Source organism: Pristiophorus japonicus, chromosome 2 (assembly GCF_044704955.1).
Source record: "Pristiophorus japonicus isolate sPriJap1 chromosome 2, sPriJap1.hap1, whole genome shotgun sequence".
Classification (NCBI taxonomy): domain Eukaryota; kingdom Metazoa; phylum Chordata; class Chondrichthyes; family Pristiophoridae; genus Pristiophorus; species Pristiophorus japonicus.
Genome location: NC_091978.1, coordinates 297,148,597 through 297,175,506, shown reverse-complemented (window position 1 = coordinate 297,175,506; position 26,910 = coordinate 297,148,597). Strand labels below are relative to the sequence as shown.

The 26,910-nt window shown below is 45.9% G+C and overlaps 1 protein-coding gene across 1 annotated transcript in view; it reads right to left on the bottom strand.

The window, feature by feature from the left end:
* The window catches only part of dctn6 (dynactin subunit 6), a 166,292-nt gene that overhangs the window by 89,541 nt on the left and 49,841 nt on the right, over positions 1–26,910 (bottom strand). The window contains exon 3 of the mRNA XM_070871635.1: positions 18,966–19,071. Coding sequence (XP_070727736.1) covers positions 18,966–19,071 — 106 coding nt within the window. The remainder of the gene's footprint in view (positions 1–18,965; positions 19,072–26,910) is intronic.

Below are 26,910 nucleotides of genomic sequence, written 5' to 3'. Positions count from 1 at the left end.
CAAAGCAACTGCTTCCCGTAATCAGCAGTGCTACTGTAATGGTCTCCTACGATGGAGCAGTGCACAAGCTACCACTCTGGGTGGTACCGGGTGATGGTCCCACGCTGCTTGGCAGGAGCTGGCTGGGAAAGATACGCTGGAACTGGGGCGACGTCCGAACGCTCTCGTCCGTTGACGACACTTCGTGTGCCCAGGTCTTAAACAAGTTCCCCTCGCTGTTTGAACCAGGCATCGGGAAATTCCAAGGAGCAAAAGTGCAGATCCACCTAATTCCGGGGACGCGACCCATCCATCACAAGGCGAGAGCAGTACCGTACATGATGAGGGTGGAGTTCGAGCTGGACCGGAATTAGGTGGATCGGCACTTTTGCTCCTTGGAATTTCCCGATGCCTGGTTCGAACAGCAAGGAGAACTTGTTCAAGACCTGGGCACACGAAGTGTCATCAACGGACGAGAGCGTTCGGACGTCGTCCCAGTTCCAGCGTATCTTTCCCAGCCAGCTTCTGCAACGAGCGGGCATCATTTCGCTGATCGAATTCAACGAGTGGGCCAGTCCGATTGTTCCAGTCCTCAAGGGAGAAGGCATCGTCTGAATCTATGGCGATTACAAAGTAACTATCAACCTTTTCTCCCTGTGGGATCAATACCCACTACCAAAGGCAGACGACCTATTTGCAAAGCTGGCGGGAGGAAAGACGTTCACGAAGCTGGACTTGACCTCGGCCTACATGACGCAGGAGCTGGAGGAATCATTGAAGGGCCTAACCTGCATCAATAAGCACAAAGGTCACTTCATTTACAACAGATGCCCATTTGGGATTCGATCAGCCACAGCGATATTCCAGAGAAACATGGAAAGCTTACTGAAGTTGGTCCCGCGCACGGTGGTCTTCCAGGGCGACATCTTGGTTACAGATCAGGACACAGTCGAGCATCTGCAGAACCTGGAGGAGGTTCTTAGTTAACTCAACCGCGTGGGGCTCAGGATAAAATGTTGAAGTGCGTTTTCCTGGCACCTGAAGTGGAGTTCCTGGGGAGAAGAATTGCGGCGGACGGCATCAGGCTCACCGATTCGAAGACGGAGGCAATCGAAAATGCACCAAGGCCACAGAACGTGACGGAGCTGCGGTCGTTTCTGGGACTCCTGAACTACTTTGGTAACTTCTTACCGGGTCTCAGCACATTGTTAGAACCACTGTACGCCTTACTGCATAAAGGACTCGAATGGGTATGGGGTAAAAGCCAAGAAAATGCCTTTGTAAAAGCTAGAAAATTGTTATGCTCAAACAAATTGCTTGTGTTGTATGATCCATGTAAGCGTTTGGTACTAGCATGTGATGCGTCGTCGTACGGGGTCGGGTGTGTATTGCAACAAGCTAATGAATCTGGGAAATTGCAAACGGTTGCTTATGCATCCAGAAGTCTGTCTAATGCTGAGAAAGCCTACAGCATAATTGAAAAAGAAGCGTTAGTGTGTGTTTATGGGGTAAAGAAAATGCATCAATATCAGTTTGGGCTCAAATTTGATTTGGAAATTGACCATAAGCCACTGATATCCCTTTTTTCCGAAAGTAAGGGGATAAATACGAATGCATCGGCCCGCATCCAGAGATAGGCGCTCACGTTGTCCACATACAACTACGCCATCCGCCACAGGCCAGGCACAGAAAACTGTGCCGATACTCTCAGTAGGCTGCCATTGCCCACCACAGGGGTGGAAATGGCACAGCCCGCAGATTTAGTCATGGTAATGGAAGCATTCAAGAGTGAGAAATCACCCGTCATAGCCCGACAGATTAGAACCTGGACAAGCCAGGACCCTTTACTGTCCCTAGTAAAAAAATTGTGTGCTTCACGGGAGCTGGGCCAGTGTCCCAGTGGAAATGCAGCAAGAGATAAAACCATATCAATGGCGCAAAGATGAAATGTCTATACAGGCAGACTGCCTTCTGTGGGACAATCGGGTAGTGGTCCTCAAGAAGGGCAGGGACACTTTCATCAGTGAACTCCACAGTACTCACCCAGGCATTGTAATGATGAAAGCGATAACCAGATCCCACGTGGTGGCCCGGTATCGATGCGGACTTAAAGTCCTGTGTGCACAAATGTAACACATGCTCGCAGTTAAGCAATGCACCCAGGGAGGCGCCACTAAGTTTATGGTCTTTGCCCTCCAAACCGTGGTCCAGGGTCCATGTCGACTATGCAGGCCTGTTTTTGGGTAAAATGTTCCTAGTAGTTGTCGACGCGTACTCCAAATGGATTGAATGCGAGATAATGTCGGCAAGCACGTCCGCTGCCACCACTGAAAGCCTGCGGGCCATGTTTGCCACGCACAGCCTGCCCGATGTCCTTGTGAGCGACAACAGGCCATGTTTCAGTGCCGAGTTCAAAGAGTTCATGACCCGTAATGGGATCAAACATGTTACATCTGCCCCGTTCAAACCTGCATCCAATGGTCAGGCAGAGAGAGTAGTGCAAACAATCAAGCAGAGCTTGAAGAGGGGAACTGAAGGCTCACTGCAGACTCGCCTATCCTGAGTCCTGCTTAGCTACCGCACGAGACCCCACTCGCTCACTGGGGTTCCACCCGCTGAACTGCTCATGAAAAGGGCACTTAAGACAAGGCTCTCATTAGTCCATCGTGATCTACATGAACAGGTAAAGAGCAGGCAGCTTCAACAAAGTACATATCATGATAGCGCAAATGTGTCACGCGAAATTGAAATCAATGATACTCTATTTGTGTTGAACTATGGACAAGGTCCCAAGTGGCTTCCCGCCACTGTTGTGGCCAAAGAGGGGAGTCGGGTGTTTCAGGTCAAACTTTCAAATGGACTCATCCACCGGAAACATTTGGATCAAATCAAACTCAGATTCACGGACTATCCAGAGCAACCCACATTGGACCCTACCTTCTTTGACCCCCCAACATACACAGCAGTGGCAACCGACACCGCAGTTGACCACGAAGCAGAACCCATCACCTGCAGCAGCCCCGCAGGACGCACCACACCAGGCAGCCCAGAAAGGCCAGCTGCACAGCTGCCCAGCGAGGGCCCAACAAACGATTTACCAAAACCAGCATTTGCACCGAGACGATCAACCAGGGAAAGAAAGGCCCCAGTTCGACTCACCTTGTAAATAATTACACTATTGACTTTCGGGGGGGTGGAAGGGGGGGAAAGTGTTGTTATATATGTAAACCTGTATATACCTTGTGTAGCCACCAGAGGGCTCATCCCCTGGAGTCCCAAGGGATCCCACAATCCCTTGGGAGCACCTGTACTTAAGGAGGCCTCACAGGCTGGACCCATGGCGGCCAGGCCCAGCAGTCTGTGCGGCCCCCGGCCTGCGAGCACCATTGGAGCAGGCCGGGGAGTGGAAGGAGTAACGTGGCCCCGGCCCGCGGCCTGAGAGCACCATCGGAACAGGCCGGGGAGCGGAAGCAGCAGTGTGGCGGCATACCACTCTGGGGAGCAGCACGTGCTGGAGCAGGGGAGCAACGGCAGTGGAAAGTGATGTCACCAAGATCCAGGTCGGTGATTGGAGCGTGGGCAGGTACATCAGGAGCGGCGAGGTCGGAGTGAAGGAGCGGCGAGAGATTGTGGTGGGACATGATCGGGGCCCAGGAAAGGCATGAGTTCGGGGCTCAGAAGAGACGAGGGCCCAGGGGCAGCACGGCCAGCCCACACTGCGATATGTGAGCGCACTATTCCGTGCAGCAGAGCTGGTCTCCAGTCGTCTTGGTTAATCCTTGCTACTGGACCAAGACCTAGCTCTGTCAAGCCCGTGTGGTGGCTGGTGTGCAACGGCCACCACACGTTAAAATAATCCACGCACAGGCATCTTCCACCCTTCAAGATTTAGTTCGGGACCTGGAATTTTAGGTCCATCATTGAAACACCTGTGAACTTTTTGACATGGAAGCAAGTCATCCTCGATTCGAGGGACTGCCTATGATGATGACAGGCTGGAGAGGCACTCTGGAGACCTGCAATAAAAGACTAAGGTCACACGTTACTTTGAGCTCACAGTATCTAGTCAGACTCTTTATTCATATATAACATATATAATGTTAACAATGAAAAGCATTGGCAATGACTAATTGTGGATTATATGTGTGTCCCGTAATAGTACCTAGGCAATTAGTTTATACCATGCCCTGTCACCTTTGCAGAAGAAAATATGTGTAAATCGCACCGAGTGTCGGCGCAAGGAAGGAGGGCCAGCAGAGATACTGGAACTCACCGACCTTGAGGAGTGGGCCGCAGCTTTTGTTGGGGTCCGTAATTGCTTGGCCACCCGTGGTGGTGCAGATCCGGTTGTGGCGTCACGCAAGTAATGTATGACCCCCGGGTAATTGAATGCTATTTAAGTATAATATATGAATGTAATGGAATGTAATTAATGCTGGGATCATGAAATCTTATTTTAATGCTATGCAGTTTCTGTACTTTCTGATCATGTTAATTATATGTAATGTCTGTCGGTGATATCTAATGTTGTAGTGTTGCTCCTCCTACATATGCCTGCGCAGCGTAAGCATTCTCATGTCACCCTGGCCTCCGCTCCTCTTCTACTAACCTCAATTATGTTTTCTAGTTGCCCAGGCGCCCCGCAGAAATTTGGAGCCCCTTGGAGCGTCGCCCCTTTAGTTCAAGTGCTGCTCACCACCAGAGACGAGACCACCGAGGACGATAAGGATCATATGAATGGCCCTCAACCATGCTGCTCAACACAGGGGGACTCAGGTACTCAAGGGTTAAATCTACCTGCGGCCACCTCTTCATCAACCAATGAAGTAGTGGAGCCAAGCGGCTTGCAGCAGAGCACACCGCGCGGTCCAGCACCTACGCTGAATCCGCGGAGGTTCGTTCGGCGAGGTAGGCACGCTCAGACAGGCGGCTATCAACCTGGACATGGTCTCACTGTCGAGGGCGAGCGTCGACATTGGTCGAGAGCTCCGCTAGACGATAGGTGAGTTGACCGGCAACATTGCCACGCTCTTAGTGCGTCACTAGGAGGGGGCCGCAGGTAGATTTGACCCATACAAACAGAAGGTCAACCATCAATACAAGGGTTCCAAACAATGGCCAGGCCAGGCAACGATGAAATGTAACATAATGTAACTGTCACCAACGCAACGTTCTCCTCCTCCGCCTCCTCTCTCTCCTGAGTAGTCCCATCTGGCAGTTCATGTCCCCTCTTGATAGCTAAGGTATGCAACATGCAGCACACCACAATGAACTCAGCGACCTGCTCAGGGTGGTATTGTTGGCTGCCTCCAGAGTGCTTCAGCACTCCAATTGTCTTTGGCGCACGGCTATATGACTCTGATTGTAGCGATGCTCAGCATCTATCTGGGGCTTACGGGTGGGGGGGGGTCAGGAGCCAGGTAGTGAGGCCGTATCCTTGGTTGCCTAGCATCCAGCATTGGTCTTGTGGCTGACTGTTAAAAAGATCGGAGACAGTGCTCTCACGCAAGATGTGCGCATCATGAATGCTGCCTGGAAAATTGGCATTCACTTCCCATGATTATTTGCTTGTGGTCGACAATATAGAAACATAGAAATTTACAGCGCAGAAAGAGGCCATTTCGGCCCATCGTGTCCACACCGGCTGACAATGAGCCGCACGGCCCTTGGTCAGCAGCCCTAAAGGTTACATATAAATCTATGAACAATGACGGAAAGGCAAAGAGCACCCAGCCCAACCAGACCGCCTCACACAACTGCGACACCCCTTATAGTGAAACATTCTAGACTCCTCCCCAACCGGAGCCATGTGATCTCCTGGGAGAGGCAAAAACCAGATAAAAACCAATTTAGGGAGAAAATAAATCTGGGAAAATTCCTCTCCGACCCATCCAGGCGATCGAAACTAGTCCAGGAGATCACCCTGGCCGTATTCTATTCCCTGCACTACTTACCATTATCTGCGCCGTCCAACAAAAGGTCATCCAGTCTAATCCCAATTACCAGCTCCAGGTCCGTAACCCTGCAGGTTACTGCGCTTTAAGTGCCCATCCAACCATCTCTTAAAAGTGGTGAGGGTTTCTGCATCCACCACTCGTCCAGGCAGCGAGTTCCAGATCCTCACAACCCTCTGCGTAAAGAAGCCCCCCTCTCAAATCCTTCCACCAACCACCTTAAAACTTTGCCTCCTCGTAATAGATCCCCCCCACCAATGGAAATAGACCCTTGCTATCCACTATGTCCAGGCCCCTCAATATTTTGTACGCCTCAATGAGGTCTCCTCTCAGCCTCTTCTGTTCCAATGAGAACAAACCTATCCAATCTGTCCTCATAACTAAAATTCTCCATTCCAGGCAGCATCCTAGTAAATCTTCTCTGCACCCACTCTAGTGCAATCACGTCCTTCTAATAATACGGCAACCAGAACTGCACGCAGTACTCCAGCTGTGGCTTAACCAAAATATTATACAATTTAGCATAACCTCCCTGCTCTTATATTCTATGCCCCGGCCAATAAAGGCAAGCATTCCGTATGCCTTCTCAACCACCTTATCTACCTGGCCTGCTATTTTCAGGGATCTGTGGACAAGCACTCCAAGGTCCCTTTGTTCATCTACACTTTTAAGTGGCCTACCGCTTAATGTGTATATCCTTTCCTTATTAGCCCTCCCAAAGTGCATCACCTCACACTTTTCTGAATTAAATGCCATTTGCCACTGCTCTGCCCACCTGACCAGTAGATATCCTCCTGCAGCCACGACTTTCCTCTTCATTATCAACCACACAGCCAATTTTAGTGTCGTTTGCAAATTTCTTAATCATACTCCCTATACTCAAATCTAAATCGTTGATATATACCACAAAAAGCAAGGGGCCCAGTACTGAGTACAACGAGCTGCACGTTCAGGGAGTGGAATCCCTTTCGGTTGTGGTAAACCTCTGACTCCTCTAAAAGTGCTCACATGGCAATGTGCATACAGTCTATTGCACCCTAGACCTTGGGGAAGTTTGCTATTCTCCAGAACTCCAAAGCCCCACTCTGTGCCTCCCTGGTCATAGGAAAGTTTATAAAGTCTATCCTACGTGCGTAAAGGGCTTCAGTCACCTGTCGAATGCAGCAACATGTGGCGTGCTGAGAGATGCAGCAAATGTCGCTAGCTGAGGCCTGAAAGAAATCCAATGCATAGAAGGAAAGTGCCGCAGTAACCATAACCTCAACGGGCAGTGCGGTCCTGATGGTGCTGATAGGCTGCAGGTCTCATTTAAGCTGCTGGCACATCTCAGTGATGACCTCTTTTCGGAAGCACAGCCTTATAACGCACGTCCTATCAGACAGGTTCAGGTATGAACGCTGCTCCCTGTAAATGCGTTGGGTATAAGGTCTCTATTATGCTCATAATAAAGGATGAAACTGAGTACTTTATGCAATGAGTGTGACCTTAGCTCCTTTATTTGAACTCCAGAGTGCTGGTACAGCGTGGGAGGCCTGCTTATATACATGCTGGGATCCCTTGGGACTCCAACAGGTAGGCCCTCTGGTGGTGGTGTGATACAGGTTGCCAAGGGTTACATACATAACATCACTCTCTCGTAAACAATAGTACACTTATTTACAGGTTGAGACGATCTGGGGCTTTACGTTCCCTTGTCAATCGTCTCGGTACAAATGCGGGTGTGGGTGAGTTGGTTGGTTCTTCGCTGGGCTGCTGGGGATGGTAAGTTCGACTTCGCGGTCAACCATGATGTCGGTTGCCACTTGTGTGTGTGTTGGAGGGTCGAATTTGGTGGTGTCCTCTTCGGTTGCTCGTAGCTGTTAGTGAACCGCAATTCAGTTTGGTCCAAATGCATTCTGCACGTTAGTCTATTGGTCAATTTAACCTGAAACACCCTACTCCTTTCTTTGACTATGACCGTGCCAGCAAGCCATTTAGGACCATGTCCATAATTGAGTACAAACACAGGGTCATTGACCTCAATATCGCGTGACAAGTTTGCACGATCATGATACATGCTTTGTTGATGCAGCCTGCCCTCGACGTGATCATGGAGATCAGAGTGGACAAGAGAAAGCCTTGTTTTGAGCGCCCTTTTCATGAGCAGCTCGGCTGGGGGAACCCCGGTGAGCAAGTGGGGTCTGGTGCGGTAGCTGAGCAGGACTCGGGACAGTTGGGTCTGCAGGGAGCCTTCCAACACACGTTTCAAGCTTTGGTTGATGGTTTGATCTGTCCGTTGGATGCGGGCTTGAACGGGGCAGATGTGACGTGCTTGATCCCATTGCGGGTCATGAATTCCTTGAATTCAGCACTGGTGAAACACAGCTCACTGTTGCTGACTAGGACATCAGGCAGGCCGTGTGTGGCAAACATGGCTCGTAGGCTTTCGATGGTGGCGGTGGACGTGCTTATAGACATTATTACACATTCAATCCATTTTGAATAAGCATCCACAACAACTAAGAACATTTTGCCTAGAAATGGGCCCGCAAAGTCAACGTGGATCCTAGACCACGGTTTGGAGGGCCACGACCACAAACTTAGCGGTGCCTCTCTGGGTGCATTGCTCAGTTGTGAGCAAGTGTTGCATTGGCGCACGCATGACTCTAAATCTGAGTCGATGCCGGGCCACTACACATGGGATCTGGCTATGGCTTTCATCATTACATTGCCTGGGTGGGTGCTGTGTTGGTCGCATATGAAAGTTTCTCTGCCTTCCTTGGGCAAGCCACGCGATTACTCCACAAAAGGCAGTCAACCTGTAAAGACATTTCGTCTTTGCGCCTGTGAAACGGCTTAATCTCTTCCTGCGACTCCATTGGGACAGTGGACCAGCTTCCATGGAGAACAGAATTTTTTTTAACCAGGAACAGTAAAGGACCCTGGATGGTCAGGGTCCTGATCTGACGGGCCCTAACGGGTGACTTTTCGTTTTCGAATGCATCCATCACCATGAGCAAGTCTGCAGGCTGTGCCATTTCTACCCCAGTGGTGGGCAATGGTAGCCGACTGAGAGCATCAGCACGGTTCTGTGCCCGGTCTGTGGTGGATTACAGAGTTGCATGCCGACAGAATGAGCGCCCATCTTTGGATGCAGGCAGAGGCATTGAGAATAGCGATATGAGCGGCTTATGGTCAGTTTCTAGCTCAAAGTTGAGATCAAACAAATACTGGTGCATTTTTTTCACCCCATAAACACATGCCAGAGCTTCTTTTTCAATCATGCTGTAGGCCCATTCGGCCTTGAACAGACTCCTGGACGCATAGGCGACCGGTTGCAAAATCCCCGATTCGTTACCCTGTTGTAACACATGCCCGACCCCGTATGACAACGCATCGCAAGCTAGCACTAATCGTTTACATGGATTATACAGAACAAGCAGTTTGTTTGAACATAAGATTTCTGGCTTTCTAAAAGGTGAATTCCCCCATATCCAGTCGTCTCCCTTGCGCAGTAGCACATGTAGGGGTTTCAAAGGAAATTACCAAAATAGTTGGAGTCCGAGGAACGACTGCAGCTCCGTCACGTTCTGTACTCTCGGCGCGTTCTTGATGGCCTCCGTCTTGGCGTCGGTGTGTCTGATGCCATCTGCTGCGATTCTTCTTCTTAGGAATTCGACCTCTGGCGCCAGGAAAAAACACATTGAGCGTTTCAATCTGAGTCCCACGCGATCTAGCCGACTTAGAAGCTCTTCCAGATTTTTCAAGTGTTTGATGGTGTCCCGACCTGTAAACCACGGTGTATGGAACCGACTTTAGCAGGCTTTCCATGTTCTGCTGGAAAATTGCCACGACCGAACGAATCCCAAATGGGCATCTGAGATAGATGGACAGACCTTTGTGCATGTTGATGCAGGTGAGGCCTTTCGAAGATTCCTCCAGCTCCTGCGTCGTGTAGGCCGAGGTCAGGTCCAACTTGGTGAACGTCTTTCCTTCAGCCAGGGTCACAAATAGGTCTTCTGCCTTGGGTAATGGGTACTGGTCCTGTAGTGAAAAACGGTTAATCGTTACTTTATAGTCCCCACAAATTCTGACCATGCCGTCACCTTTGAGTACCGGGACAATCGGACTGGCCCACTCGTTGAATTCCACCGGTACGATGCCTTCTCGCTGCAGCCTGTCCAGTTCAATTTCCACTTTCTCTTGCATCATATACGGTACCGCCTGTGCCTTGTGGTGGATGGGTTGTGTACCGGGAACCAAGTGGATTTGCATCTTCGCCCCCGAGAAACTTCCAATGCCTGGCTCAAACAACGATGGGAATCTGCTCAGAATCTGGGCACATGAGGCGTCGTCGACGAAGGCGCTCGGATGTCATCCCAGTTCCAGCTGATTTTTCCCAGCCAACTCTCGCCGAACAGTATGGGGCCATCCCTTGGCATGATCCATAGTGGGAATTCGTGCACTGCTCCATCATAGGAGACTTTTACTTCTGCGCTGCCAATTACAGGGATCAGCTCTTTGGTGTAAGTTCTTAGCTTGGTGTGAATGGGGCTGAGCTCGGGCCTGTGTGCCTTGTTGCACCACAGCCTGTTAAAGGCCTTCTTGCTCATTATAGACTGACTCGCACCCGTGTCCAGTTCCATGGCTACTGGAATTCCGTTCAGTTCAACTTTTAACATAATCGGTGGACATTTCGTGGTGAAGGTGTGTACCCCGTACACTTCTGCCTCCTCGGGTCGAGTCTCTAGTACAGCCTGATCCATCGTGGATCGATCTTCCTCTGCAACATGGTAGTTTGCAGGGTTTGCAGCTCGCCTGCACATTCGCTGGAGGTGTCCCATTGTTCTGCAGCCATTGCACGCATAGTGTTTGAAGCGGCATTGTTGGGCCCGATGATCACCTCCACAACGCCAACAAGGTGTTAACGATTAACGATTGATGGCGGACTCTCGGTCATCTGAGGTCGTGCAGCAGCCGGCGTGTACGTTCTGCCATGTATATTCCTGCTTGAAAACGACGTTACTTTGTGCACAGGACTAGCCGAAACCTCTTTATGCTACAAAATGTATTTGGCGTTATTGCCGGTGGACATAAATGCCTGGGCTATCGTTATGGCTTTGCTCAGATTCGGTGTTTCAACAGTCAATTGTTTGCGAAGGATAACCAACCTCAAGGCCAATGCCAAGCACAAAAAAGTCTCTTAGCATTTGTTCAAGGAATCCATCAAATTTGCAATGTCCTGCAAGGCGCCTTAGTTCGGCAATGTAGCTCACCACTTCCTGGCCCTCCGACCGTTGACACATGTAGAACCGATACCTCGCCATCAAAATGCTTTCCTTCGGATTTAGGTGCTCCCGGACCAGCATACACAATTATTCATAGGATTTGGTTGTTGGTTTCACCGGAGCTAGAAGATTCTTCATGAGGCCATAGGTTGTTGCCCCACAGATGGTAAGGAGGATCGCCCTTCGTTTGGCAGCGTTCCCGTCCCCTTTCAGCTCATTGGTCATGAAGTATTGGTCGAGTCTCTCCACGAAGGCCTCCCAATCGTCTCCTTCTGAGAATTTCTCCAGGATACCAACAGTTCTTTGCATTTTCGCGCGGTTGTTCGTTACCTCGTCACCAATTATTATGCTCATAATAAAGGATGAAACTGAGTGCTTCATGCAATGAGTAAGTGTGACCTTAGCTCCTTTAATTGAACTCCAGAATGCTGGTACAGCGTGGGAGGCCTGCGTATATACAGTGCACCCAAGGGATGCTGGGATCCCTTGGGACTCCAACAGGTAGGCCCGCTGGTGGTGGTCTAATACAGGTTGCCAAGGTTTACATACATAACAGTCTCCTCCTCAACAGTCTGCCACCTCTTTGGGCACATAATGCTCTTCAATGAACCTTCTCCCATCTCTATTCTGCATGTGAGCAGTCAGCACTACTGGCTGAGAAATTACAGGCTCCATTACTATAAATGCCCTAATCTGTCTTCAAAATTGTTGAATTGTCCTCAACAAACACAACATTAACTCAAAATTGACCACAATATGCTTAGATGATTGTCAAGATTTTAAAATATCCTTAAAATCACTCACGAATTACTTCAATGCTCCCAACCACTTTAAGCAGCCTTTTCTTCAACTTCATCCGATTTAGAACATGGTGTCCAAACCGCCGGGTTAAGGTCAGGTGAGTGCAAATTTTTCTGAGTGCCTTTTTGGGCGGGCAGTAATTTGGGCGGTATATGGGCGAAATGCTGAAAGTAGCGCTCGACGATAATTTGGGCGGTAGTTTCCAATAAAGTCTTCTGGGTGGTAGACAAGTGATGACATCAGATTTTTGAAAAAAAACAATGGGCGGGCGGTTTAACTCATTCCCGGCGGTAACTGAATGCCGAATTTACTGCCAGCGATAAATGGGCGGTAGTTCCCATTTATAATCAAATATGGGCGATAAAGAGCATCTTGGCTAAATGAGCAGTAAATGGGCAGATAGATGCCAAAAGTCTAGCCCTAAATTACTGCCAAACAACCTCTCTGGAATGGAAAATTAATTTTTACAAGTATGGAGTCTCATTCCTTCAGCTCTTAATTTTGTTGGAGATTTTTTTTTAAAATTGTTTTTTTTTCTTTATCTCTTTTTTGCTCTCTCTTAATCTTTCCTTCCCTCTCTTTATTTCACTTTCTGCACTCGATCTTACATTAAATTCACTATTCTAACTTACACTTTCTGTTACAGACTGTGCTGTTCATGCTTCAATCCGATTGGTTAAGGAGATTCACAGATGTTTGTCCTAATCACACATGTCTCAGATGTCCTATAGAGGGCGCCGTGCCATTTCCACTAACAGCAACTTGCAGTGCAAAAGCTCATTGAAATTAAATGGTCAAATCTAACAACCGCCAGGTGCCATTCGTTCTCCAGCTACTGTAAATTCTGGCCCATTCTGTCTATACGTAGCAGGATGAAGGTCATGTTAAATGACCCATTAAATACAGTGGGGTTCAACTAATGTCACTATAACAGCCCCAAATGGAACATTTGTATCACCACTGTCCTCCCACCTTATACTTTATAAAAAAGGCAAAGTGCTGGAAACATTTGTGGAGCAAACAAGTTAGTATTTCAGGTGTGGACTGGAAGATATTACAAATGAATAGCATTTGAAAAGGAACAGGACAAAGGGAAGTAGGCAATACACACACACACACACACACACATATACGAGAGACACGAAACAGAATGATCTGCAAAGTGCTCAAGTAGAAAACAGGAGATGGTTAAATGGCTGAAGCAATATGAACATGAGACAAATCAAATAAATAACTGACAAGACACTGAGAATATATGAATAGCAGAGTTGATGGGTGGGGGTGCGGAACAGGGGGAAGGTAAGGTAGGTAGAAATAGAAGTATGACAAGCTGACAAAGATTCAGTTGGTAGGTTCCTGTGGCCCTGAAGCCTGGGAGAAGTAAAAAAACAGCCCAACACTAAAAGTGCAGACTGCCCTGTCAGCACAGTATTCTAACAAGGACCCGATTCCAAGCATCAACCTGTACCTCACTTGCCCACCCCACCCGCAAATACAAGTATACCCATTCCACACAGCCAACATTTTCTGTCAAATAAAAAGTGGGAGCTATAGTTAAGGTTTGAAGTAACTAAAGGGCTTTGTTGGAACTGCGTAGAATACCAAAAACAGAGTGGCAGGGAATTAAATTGGCAAGTAAAGTGAGCTCAAAGTTACACTTGTGAACAGAACAGAGGTGTTCGGCAAAGCGATCACCTAACCTATGTTTGGCTTCTCCAACATAGAAGAGATCACACCGTGAGCAGTTGATGCAGTATACCAGATTGGAGGAAGTACACAAATTGCTGGCTCACCTGGAAAAACTGTTTAGGAACCTGGACTGGAAGGGTGTAGTTTCTGCTGAGTTTGCACAAGAAAGTGCGAGGGGAAGGCGAAAATGTGGTAGTTGTGGTGAATAAGGATGCCATGGAGGGAATGGTCCCTTTGGAAAGCAGAGCTGGAGGGCAGGACATGTTTAACTGTGGAATCACATTTGAAGTGGCAGAAATATGCAGGTGGTGATCAAATACGGGGAAACATAGAAAATAGGAGCAGTAGTAGGCCATTCGGCCCTTCGAGTCTGCACCGCCATTCAATATGATCATGGCTGATCCTCTATTTCAACACTATGGGCCCAAGTTTCCACATGATTTGCACCTGATTTTTAGGAGCAACTGGTGGAGAACGGACGATCTTAGAAATCGCAATTCTCCACATTTTTTTTTCTGCAGTTCTAGTCAGGTAGAACAGTTCTACTTTAGAACAGAATTTTTTTCTTCAAAAGGGGGCGTGTCCGGCCACTGACGCCTGATTTCAAAGTTTCCACAGTGAAAACGTACTCCAAACTAAAGTAGAATGGAGCAAGTGAAGATTTTTGTAGAACTGAAAAAACCTGTTCTACACATTAAAAAATCAGGCGCAGGTTACAAATTAGGCATCCAAAACGAGGTGGGGGGGAGGGGGAAGGGAACTCCTTAAATTATACAATAAATCCTTATTTATACTTCTACAAATATTATACAAATAAATCCAACCTGAATAAACATTTATAAGCAAAGAAAAGATTAAATAAACCATCTTCCTACCTGTGTGAAAGTGCTTCAGCCATCGTTCGAAGGAAACCGCCGTTTGTTGCCGCGCAGGGGAGGGAGGGGAAGGAGACAGCGGCTTGTTGCCGTGGAGGGGAGGGAGGGGAAGGAGACAGCGGCTTGTTGCCGTGGAGGGGAGGGAGGGGAAGGAGACAGCGGCTTGTTGCCGTGGAGGGAGGGGAGGAGGAGAAGGAGACAGCGGCTTGTTGCTGTGGAGGGTGGGGAGCGGAAGGAGACAGTGAGAAGGGTAGCCTCAGTGCTGATGGCAATGTGGTTTTATTAAAAAATATTCAAAAATTAAACAGCTACAAAGAACTACAAAAATGGCCGAGTGCCAATGTTTTTTTCACACTGCGCGTGCGCAGACGCTCCAACGCGCACGCGCAGCGTTGCCGGCAGGAAAAAAACTCATTTAAATAGTACCCGCCCCCTCCCACTTGCAAAATCGGCGCGAGTGTAGGCTCCGCCCCCCTGGGCGCCGCGCCAAACAGACAAGGAGCTGCAAAGCGCTCGAGAATAGCGCGTTCTTTTTCTGGCGTCGTTTTAGGCATGAAAAACGGGCGCCCAGCTCGGAGGCCCGCCCGTTTTTTATCCTGTGGAAACTTGGGCCCGATATTCCCGCTTTTTCCCCATACCCCTTGATATCTTTTGTTTCTAGAAATCTATCTCCATCTTAAATATATTCAGTGACTTGGCCTCCACAGCCTTCTGTAGTAGAGAATTTCACAGGTTCACCACCCTCTGAGTGAAAAAATTTCTCCTCATCTCGGTCCTAAATTTCCTACCCCGTATCCTGAGACTATGATCCCTTGTTCTAGACTTCCCAGCCAGGGGAAACATCCTCTCCGCATCCAGTCTATCCAATCCAGTCAGAATTTTATACATTTCAATGAGATCCCCTCTCATTCTTCTAAATTCTAGTGAATACAGGCCTAGTCGACCTAATCTCTCCTCATACGACAGTCCTGCCATCCCAGGAAGCAGTCTGGTGAACCTTCGCTGCACTCCCTCTATGGCAAGTATATCCTTTCTTTGGTAAGGAGACCAAAACTGCACACAATATTCCAGGTGCGGTCTCACCAAGGCCCTGTATAACTGTAGTAAGACATCCTTGTACTCAAATCCTCTTGCAATGAAGGCCAACATGCCATTTGCCTTCCTAACTGCTTGCTGCACCTACATGTTTGCTTTCAATGACTGGTGTACAAGGACACCCAGGTCCCTCTGTACATCAACATTTCCCAAGCCATCACCATTTAAATAATACTTTGTCCTTATGTTTTTCCGACCAAAGTGGATAACTTCACATTTTATCCACGTTATACTGCATCTGCCATGTGTTTGCCCACTCACTCAACCTATCTGAATCGCCTAGAAGCGTCTTTGCATCTTCCTCACAACTCACAATCCCACCTAGTTTTGTGTCGTCAACAAACTTGGAAATATTACATTTGGTTCCTCATCTAAATCATTTATATATAACTGGGGCCCAAGCACTGATCCTGTGGTACCCCACTAGTCACTGCCCGCCACCTGGAAAAAGACCCATTTATTCCTACTCTCTGTTTCCTGTCAGTTAACCAATTTTCCAATTAACCAATTTTCAATCCAATACATTATCCCCAATCCTATGTGCTTTAATTTTGCACACTAACCTCTTATGTGGGACTTTATCAAAGACCTTCTGAAAATCCAAACACACTACATCCACTATTTAAATGGTGATGGCTTGGGAAGTATTGATGTACAGAGGGACCTGGGTGTCCTTGTACACCAGTCATTGAAAGCTAGGTCTCAAACTAGCGTCCTGAACTTAAATAAAGGCAATTACAAAGGTATGAAGGCTGAGTTGGCTAAAGTGGACTGGGAAAATATATTAAAGGGTAAGACGGTAGATGAGCTCATCACTTAAGGAGATATTTCATAACTCTCAGCAAAGATATATTCCAGTGAGAAAGAAAGACTAAGAGAAGGATGAACCATCTTTGAAAACAAAGGCATACAATGTTGCGAATAATAGTGGAAGGCCAGAGGATTGGGAATTTTTTAGAAACCAGGAAAGGACGACTAAAAACATAATGAAGAGAGAAGATAGTTTATGAGAGTAAACTAGCAAGAAATATAAAAACAGACAGTAAGAGCTTCTGCAAGTATATAAAAAGGAAGAGAGTAGATAAAGTAAACGCTGATCCCTTACAGCAGGAGACTGGGAATTAATAATGGGAAACAGAGAAATGGCAGAGACTTTGAACAAATATTTTGTATTGGTCTTCACAGTAGAAGACACTGAAAGCATTCCAAAAATTGATAATCAAGGGGATTCTGGAAGGGCTGGGGAGAAACTTAAAACAATTACTATCACTAGAGAAAAAGTACTAGACAAACTAATGGGACTAAATGCGGACATGTCCCCTGGACCTGATGGTCTGCATCCTAGGGTTTTAAAAGAGATGACTGCAAAGATAGTAGATGCATTGGTTGTAATCAACCAAAATTCCCTGGATTCTGGAGAGGTCTCAGCGGATTGGAAAACAGTAAATGTAACGCCCCCATTTAAGAAAAGGATACAGAAAGGAAGAAACTCTAAACTAGTTAGCCTAACAGCTGTCATTGGGAAAATGCCGGAGTCCATTATTAAGGAAGTAGTAGCAGGACATTTAGAAAATCATAATATAATCAAGCAGAGTCAACATGGTTTTATGAAAGGGAAATCATGTTTGAGAAATTTCAGCAGTTTAAAAAAACATTAAAAAGTTAAACCTCTATTGCCAGCTTTGTAGCATTTCAGAACAGTTTTAATGTTTTTATAGTGAAATTCCTCTTTTAAATGAAAAATCAGGAGAATCTAGTCACTGCATTACAGGAAGGACGTAATTGCACTGGAGAGGGTACAGAGGAGATTTACGAGGATGTTGCCGGGAGGGGAGAATCTAAGCTATGAGGACAGATTAGATAGGCTGGATTTGTTTTCATTGGAACGGAGGAGGCTGAGGGGAGACCTCATTGAAGCATATAAAATTATGAAGGGCCTAGATATAGTGGATAGAAAGGGCCTATTTCCCTTAGCAGAGGGGTCAACAACCAGGGGGAATAAATTTAAAGTAATTGGTAGAAGGTTTAGAGGGGATTTGAGGGGAAATTTCTTCACGCAGAGGGTTGTAGGGGTCTGGAACTCACTACTTGAAAGGGTGGTAGAGGCAGAAATCCTCACCACATTTAAAAAGTACTTGGATGTGCACCTGAAGTGCCGTAACCTACAGGATTACAGACCTAGAGCTGGAAAGTGGGATTAGGCTGGCTAGCCTCTTGTTGGCCAGCATGGACACGATGGGCCGAAATGGCCTCCTTCCATGCTGTAAACTTCTATGATTCTATGAAAGCAAGTTGTTCGGAGGACGCAAAGCATCTGCAAAGAGATATAGATATACTAAGTGAGTGGGCAGAAATTTGGCAGATGGAGAATAATGTGGGAAAATGTGAGGTTATCCACTTTGGTAGGAAAAATAAAAAAGTAAATTATTTAAATAGAGATTACAAAATGCTGAGGTACAGAGGGATCTGGGGGTTCTTGTACATGAAACACAAAACGTTTGCATGCAGGTACAGCAAGTAATTAGGAAGGCAAATGGAATGTTGGCCTTTATTGCAAGGGGTATGGAATATAAAAGTAGGGAAGTCCTGATCCAGTTTTGGTTTCCTTATTTAAGGAGGGATATACTTGTATTAGAGGCAGTTCAGAGAATGTTCACAATGTTGATTCCTGGGATGAAGGGGTCTTATAAAGAAAGGTTGAGCAGGTTGCGCCTATACTCATTGCAGTTTAGATGAATGAGAGGTGATCTTATTGAAATGTGTAAGATTCTGAGGGGACTTGACAGGATAAATGTAGAGAGGATGTTTCCCCTTGTGGGGGAATCTATAACCAGGGGGCATGGTTTCAGAATAAGGGGTCGCCCATTTAAAATGAAAATGAGGAGAAATTTCTTCTCTCAGAGGGTCGTGAATCTTTGGACTTCTCTACCCCAGAGTTGTGGAAGCTGGGTCATTGAATATATTTAAGGTGGAGACAGAGATTTTTGAATGATAAGGGAGTCAAAGAGTTCTGGTGAGCGGGCAGGGAAGTGGAGTTGAGGCCAAGATCAGATCAGCCGTGATCTTATTAAATGGCTTGAGGGGCCAAATGGCCTACTCCTGCTCCTATTTCTTATGTTCTTATGGAGTCAGTACTTGTCATGCATTACTTCATACCAGCAGAGACCCGCAAAACATTTGCAGTCAAATTAGTATCAAATATACAAATACACACTAAAAAAACTAAATTATTAAAATAATTTTCTGTCATGTCCCAAATATCTTTATTTGGGAATACTCATTTAAGTATTTTGTCTCTCACCCACCTGTTAATAATAAGTGCTTGTTCTTCAATCAAGTTCCCTTCTCCAATGATGATTGGTCCTGCTTCTGCAATAATCCGAGCCTTGGGGTGTACTACTGTCCTCGGTCCTAAGAAAAATTGCATAATACTGTTTTCACCCTCACCCAATACCTTATGGACGGAGCAACAGTGTACATTTGTACAGTGTAGATACTTTTGTCAAAATAATGCACTGAGAGAACTTGGCCTCTTAAAAATACAACAAAAATGATTCTGCACCAACTGTTCCAATTAAAGTATGTCCAGCTAAGAAAAATTAAAACCACTAGGTTTATCCCCAGAGGTTAAAAATGTAGAAGCACATAACAACAGAACTGTAGCAATATTTGAATTGCTGGTTTAATTTACTTGGTTTGCTGTAAAAATTCAGCGGGTCTGTGGAAAGAACAAAGGAGTTAGTGTTTTGGCTGCTGCCTGACATGCTGACTGTTTCCAGCATTTTCTGTTTTCGTTTCATATTTCCATTTTTTTTGCTTTTTGTTGGTTTCCCCGAATTCGCAGAAATGTTCCTTTGATCTGAAAGACCTATTCTGTTCTCCTGTATAGATTTTTGAATAGACATCCAAATTTCTGTGGGATATAGCCCACGAAAAGAGATGAATTCCAGATGTGAGGTGAGATTGAAAGTCCTTGAAATCTGGGAAGACATTAATAAACTTGCAGAATGGGAGTGTAATTGGCAAATTAACTTTAATATAGGTAACTGTGAGGTCGTGCATTTTGGTGAAGAAAAAAGTACAGTAATATTCAACTTGTCTTGCATTGGAGTTGCAGAATTCCTGTCTCCCAAATTTTCTAATGGTGAGTCCCACCATTGCATGACACATATGCAGTGACATGCAAATTTATTTTGGGTATACTTTTGTTGAGTATACTTTTAGTTATATAACACATGGACTTTGCATACCCCTTGGGAAATAAGTGTCTACATAGGGTAGAGCAGAGGGACCTGGGAGTACAGATACATAAATCACTAAAGTAACGACGCAGATTGATAAGGCCATAAAAAAACAAACAAAGTAATGAGGTTCATTTCTAGAAATTAGAATTGGAAAAGTGAGAAGTTATGTTTAGCTTGATTAGAATCTTGGTGAGAAACATAGAAATTTACAGCGCAGAAGGAGGCCATTTCCGCTCATCGTGCCCGTGCCGGCCGACAAAGAGCCACACAGCCCTCGGTCAGCAGCTCTGAAGGTTACCAATGAACAATGAACAACGGCGGACAGGTAAAGAGCCCCACACAACTGCGATATCCCATGTATCGCAACACTTTACACTCCACCCCACCCAGATGCATGCGATCTCCTAGGAGAGGCAAAAAAAGATAAAAACCCAAGCCAATAGGGAAACAAAATCTGGGAAAATTCCTCTTTGACCCATCCAGGCGATTGAAACTAGTCCAGGAGATCACTCTGACCGTATTAAATTACCTAAAGTACTTACCATCGTACTTAGACCACCTAACCAGTTCATTGATATCTTCCTGCAGTCTACAGCTTTCTTCTTCATTATCAACCACACAGCCAATTTTTGTATCATCTGCAAACTTCTTAATCATACCCCCTACATTCAAGTCTAAATCATTTATGTATATCACAAAAAGCAAGGGACCCAGTACTGAGCCCTGCGGAACCCCACTGGCAACAACCTTCCAGTCACCCATCAACCATTTGCTTCCTACCTCTGAGCCAATGTTGGATCCAACTCGCCACTTTGCCTTGGATCTCATGAGCTTTTACTTTCATGACCAGTCTGCCATGTGGTGCCTTATCGTATACTAAAATCCATACATATTACATCCAATGCACTACCCTCATCGACCCTCCTTGTTGGCCCCTCAAAAAATTCAATCAAGTTAGTCAGACACGACCTTCCCTTCACAAATCCATGCTGGCTGTCTTTGATTAATCCGTGTCTTTCTAAATGAAGATTTATCCTGTCCCTCAGAATTTTTAAAAATAATTTTCCCAATTAGTTTAGTGTGGTAATTATCACTTTACAACTGCAACCAATTTAGAATTTTGTACACAATCTATACAGATTAAAACAAAGCTAAAGAAATTGAAAGAATTTCCCCCATTTTTAAATAATTTCTATGTACATGGATATGAGTAGACCATACAGGAAAAAAAGAATTAGACTGCGGTTAGGCTGACTGGCCTGTAATTACTCGGTCTATCCCTTTCCCCACTTTTAAACAAAGATACAATGTTAGCAGTCTTCCAGCACCAACCTGTAACCAGAGAGGATTGGAAAATGATGGCCAGAGCCTGTGGTATTTCCTCTTTTGCTTCTCTTAACATCCTGGGAAACATTTCATTCAGTCCTGGGGATTTATCCACATTCAAAGCTACTAAACCCCACTCTCACGATGTTTATTTCATCTAATATTTCACACACCTCCTCCCCGATTGCAAAGTCTGCATTGCCCCTCTCATTTGTGAAAACAGAGGCAAAGTAATCATTAAGAACCATCTTGCGCCTCCACATACAGATTATCTTTATGGTCTCTAATAGGCCCTACTCTTTCTTTAGGTAACCTCTTGCTATTAATGTATTTATAAAATATCTTTTGAGTTTTCCTTGCCAACATTTTTTCATGCCTCTCTTTGCTTTCCTAATTTTCTTTTTAATTTTACCCCTGCACTTTCTATACTCCTCTAGGGTTTCTGCAGTATTGGGCCCTCAGTATCTGTTACAAGCTTCCCTTTTTTTCTTTCTGCTTAGTAAAATTTATGGAGCTGGGAAATCAGCTAAGAGAGCATTGGAATAGTCGAGTCTGGAGATAACAAATGAATGGATGAGGGTTTCAGTAGCAGATGAGCTGAGGCAAGGGAAGAGACAGGCAATATTATAGAGCTGGAAGTAGGTGGTCTTGGTGATGGAGAGGCTATGGGATCGGTAGCACAGTTCAGAGTCAAATAGGACACCTTTATTGTGACCAGTCTGGTTCACCCTGAGACAATGGTCAGGGAAGCGGATGAAATCAGTGGCTTGGGAACGGAGCTCATGGTAGGGGCCCAGGGCAACGGCTTCGATCTTGGAGGAAATTTCTGCTCATCCAGGACTGGATGTTGGACAAGCAACCTCCTAACAGAGGCAGAGGAAGGGTCGAGATAGGTGGTGGTGAGATGGGGCTGGATGTTGTCAGCGTACACGTGGAATCCGGCAGTGTGCTTTCTGATGATGTTGCTGAAGGGCATCATGTAGATGAGAAATAGGAGGGGGTCATGAATAGATTCCTTGGGGGCCTCCACAGCTTCTCAGGAAGAGAAGCCATTGCCGGAGATACTCTTTGTTTCCTGACCATAACTGGATAGGCAAGTGTGCAAGCAGGTGAGGGCAGTCCCACTAAATGGAACAAGGGAGAGGCGTTGGAGGAGGATGGTATAATCAACCATGTAAAAGGCTGCAGCTAGGTCGAGAAGGATGGGGAGGGATAGTGCACCACGGTCACAATTACATAGGATGTCAATTGTTCAAACAGGGAGTTACAGGAAAAATGAGTACGGATTTGGGAGATGACAACAACATGTTCAAGGACTTGAGAGGAAAGGGAGGTTGGAGATGGGATGCTAGTTTGCAACATTAAAAACAGATTAACTGGTCATTTATCTCGGTTGGTGTTTGTGCGACCTTGCTGTGCATAAATTAACTGGAAGATACTAGCGCCTGTACTTCAAAATGTAATTTGTTGGCTGTGAAGTACTTTCTACATTAATTACTGAAATGCTTGGCAAGACAGGAGGTGGATGGGGGAGGTACGAGATAACAGTTTTTGAATACTTGTAGTAAATTGGGATTAAGGGCAAATGCCACCTGGCTCTACTGTGGAGGTGCAAAGGGGGTCATTTTTAGAGGGATGGAATTGAAAAGCAGGGAAGTTAATGTTAAACTTGTATTAAATCATGGTTAGATCGAACCTTGATTAGACCACACTTGGGAGTACTGCGCACAGTTCTGGTCTCCATATTATAAAAAGGATATGGAGGCACTGGAGAATGTGCAAAAAATATTTACAGGGATGGTACCAGAACTGCAATGTTGTACTTCTCAGGAAAAGCTGAACTGGCTGGGGCTCTTTTCCCTCGAAAAGAGAAGGCTGAGGGGTAAACTAAAATGAAATGAAGGAGTTTGATAGGGTAATGCAGGCCTGATTTTGCAATCAGTGGCAAACGAACAGTACCAGCTGTTCATTTCACTTAAACTTGCTCAGACTTTCTATGGGGCTTTTGCATTGGAACTTGCTCTGATTAGAAAGCCATTTTGGCACAGCGCCCTCTACAGGAGTTCTAGGATTTCTGTGAGCAGATTAAGCAAATGTGCATCTCCTTAACCAATCAGATCGAAGAATCCTTATGCACAGTCTGAACCAGGAAGTGTCAGTGAAGAATATTTAATTAAATCATGTACTGAGAGCGAAAGAGGAAAAGAAAGATGGGATTGATAGAGCTAAAGAGCCAGAACGAAAAAGTTTTTAAAATTATGTAAATATTTTTTTTTAATCTTCAACAACAATTAAAATGTAAAGGAATGAGGCTCTACATTTGTAAAAGTTAATTTTCAGTGCCAGAGAGGTTGTTGGGCAGTCATTGAGACTTATCACAGCTTTAAAAATTTACTTGCACTGAAATGAGCAAGTACTAACTTTTTCTGGTGAGTTTAGTGTGTACCTAAAACGCAAATACAGCAACTTCCTGCCATTCCATGTATTTCAATGCCTAGTCTCTGGATGAGATTGTGCAGGGTCTGGAGGAGCAGGGCAACTTGGACAGCAACTTCCTCAATGCCGTGTTTAACTGCGCATGTGCAGTCACCAGAGGTTGCTGTCCAATTTACACTTTAATAAAGGAGGGTGCTGTTCTTTATAACTCTCCCAGTCTTTGCCTTCGTGCAAGCCCTTTCTTTCAGTTTCATGCTATCTTTCACTTCCCTTGTTAACTCTTGCCCGTTAGGGGCATGTACCATGCCACGCATTACACCAAAAACTTTTCTGAACACCTCTCAATGTTCATCTGTAGTTTTATCAGTTAGTAGTTCTGTCCAGTCAACTGTGGTCAATTTCTACCTCAGCCCTCCAAAGTCAGCCTTACCTACATTTAAAACCTTGGTTTATAGCTCACCTAATATCGAATTCAACATATTATGGTCACTGTTAGCTAGATATTCCCTCACTGTTAGATTTGGGAGTGCAGAACGGCGACAGAATGACAGAATCATAGAATGGTTATAGCATAGAAGGAAGCCATTCAGCCTGACAAGCCCGTGTCGGCTCTCTGCAAGTCAGCTAGTCCCACTCCCCTACAATTTTATTTCCTTCAGGTACTTACCCAATTTCCTTTTAAAAGCCACGATTGAATCTGCCTCCACCACACTCTCAGGCAGTGCAATCCAGATCGTAACCACTCGCTGCATAAAAAAAGTTTTCCTCATAGAAACATAGAAAATAGGTGCAGCCTTACCACCCCAGCCTTCTCTCCATACCCCCTGATCTCTTTAGCCATAAGGGCCACATCTAACTCCCTTTTGAATATGTCCAATGAACTGGCCTCAACAACTTTCTGTGGCAGAGAATTCTACAGGTTCACAACTCTGAGTGAAAAAGTTTATCCTCATCTTGGTCCTATATGGCTTACCCCTTATCCTTAGACTGTGTCCCCTGGTTCTGGACATCCCCAACATCAGGGACATTCTTCCTGCATCTAACCTGTCCAATCCCGTAAGAATTTTATACATTTGCATGAGATCCCCTCTCATTCTTCTCAATGCCAGTGATTATAAGCCTAGCTGATCCAGTCTTTCCTCATATGTCAGTCCTGCCATCCCGGGAATCAGTCTGGTGAACCTTCGCTGCACTCCCTCAATAGCAAGCATGACCTTCTCAGATTGGGAGAACAAAACTGCACACAATACTCAAGATGTGGTCTCACCAAGGCTCTGTACAACTGCAGCAAGACCTCCCTGCTCCTATACTCAAATCCCCTCGCTATGAAGGCCAGCATGCCATTTGCTTTGTTTACTGCCTGCTGTACCTGCATGCCTACCTTCAATGACTGATGTACCATGACACCCAGGTCTCGTTGCACCTCCCCTTTTACTGATCTGTCATCATTCAGATAATAATCTGCCTTCGTGTTTTTGCCACCAAACTGGATAACCTCACATTTATCCACATTATACTGCATCTGCCATGCATTTGCCCATTCACCTGACCTGTCCAAGTCCCCCTGCAGCCTCTTAGCGTCCTCCTCGCAGCTCGCACTGCCACCCAGCTTAGTGTCATCTGCAAACTTGGAGATATTACATTCAATTCCTTCATCGAAATCATTAATGTATATTGTAAATAGCTGGGGTCCCAGCATTGAACCCTGCGGCACTCCACTTGTTACTGCCTGCCATTCTGAAAAGGACCCATTTATTCCCACTCTTTGCTTCCTGTCTGCCAACCATTTCTCTACCCACGTCAATACATTACCCCCAATACCATGTGCCTTAATTTTGCACACCAATCTCTTGTGTGGGACGTTGTCAAAAGCCTTTTGAAAGTCCAAATACACCACATCCACTGGTTCTCCCTTATCCACTCTACTATTACATCCTCAAAAAACTCGAAGATTTGTCAAGCATGATTTATCTTTCATAAATCCATGCTGACTTGAACTGATCTTGTCACTGTTTTCCAAATATGCTGCTATTACATCTTTAATAATTGACTCCAGCATTTTCCCCACCACCGATGTCAGGCCAACCGGTCTATAGTTCCACTTTCTCTCTCCCTCCTTTAATGACGCCTTTAGTTCTTCTGCCAATCGCAGGAAAGATGTGATTGCACTTGAGAGGGTGCAGAGGAGATTTATGAGAATGTTGCCTGGACTGGAGAATTTTAGCTATGAGGACAGATTGGATAGGCTGGGCTTTCTTTGGAACAGAGGAGGCTGAGAGGAGACTTTATTGAGGTGTATACAATTATGAGGGGCCTAGATAGAGTGGATAGGAAGGACCTGTTTCCCATAGTAGAGGGGTCAACAACCAGGGTGCATAGATTTAAAGCAATTGGTTGGTTTAGAAGGAATTTGAGGGGAATTTTTATCACATAGAGGGTGGTGGGGGTCTGGAACTCAGTGCCTAAAAGGGCGGAAGAGGCAGAAACCCTCACCACATTTAAAAAATACTTGAATGTGCACTTGAAGTGCCGTAACCTACAAGGCTATGCACCAAGAGCTGGAATGTGGGATTAGGCTGGATAGCTCTATCGGCCGGTGCGGACACGATGAGCCGCAATGGCTTCCTTCCATGCTGTAAGTTTCTATGATTCTATGAATCATCTTAAATCTGTATCCTCTGGTTCTCAACCTTTCCGCATGTGGGAACAGTTTTCTCTATCTGCTCTGCTACACACCTCATAATTTTGAACACCTCTATGAAGTCTCCTCTCAACCTTCTTGGCTCTGAGGAAAACAACCTTAGCTTCTCCTGTCTATCCACGTAACTGATCCCTCATCCCTGGAACCATTCTTGTAAATCTTTTCTGCACTTTCTCCAAGGTCCCTATTTTCCACTTGCTGGATTTTTGGCATCCGCACATGTTAATGTACGATTTTTTTGTGCACGTTTGTGGCAGAAAAAAAAATTGGGACTTTCACCAAAGAAATATTTGAATTTGGCGCAGCGTTCTCCAAAGTTAGACTGGGGGGGCGGAGCTTCAAGTCTGCTCAAAAACTCTCTGGGCAAGCACGAAAAGCTGAAGTTGGCAGGGCAACCAGAGACGCTGAAACCACTGCCGAAAGGGCCACAAAGGACTGGCTGGATTTTCAACCAACGACTCCCGCCCCACTGGCTGGACCTGCGACCACCACTCCCAACCCACCCACCACCCCCACCCCCCGCCGGATCTGCTGCCACCGCTC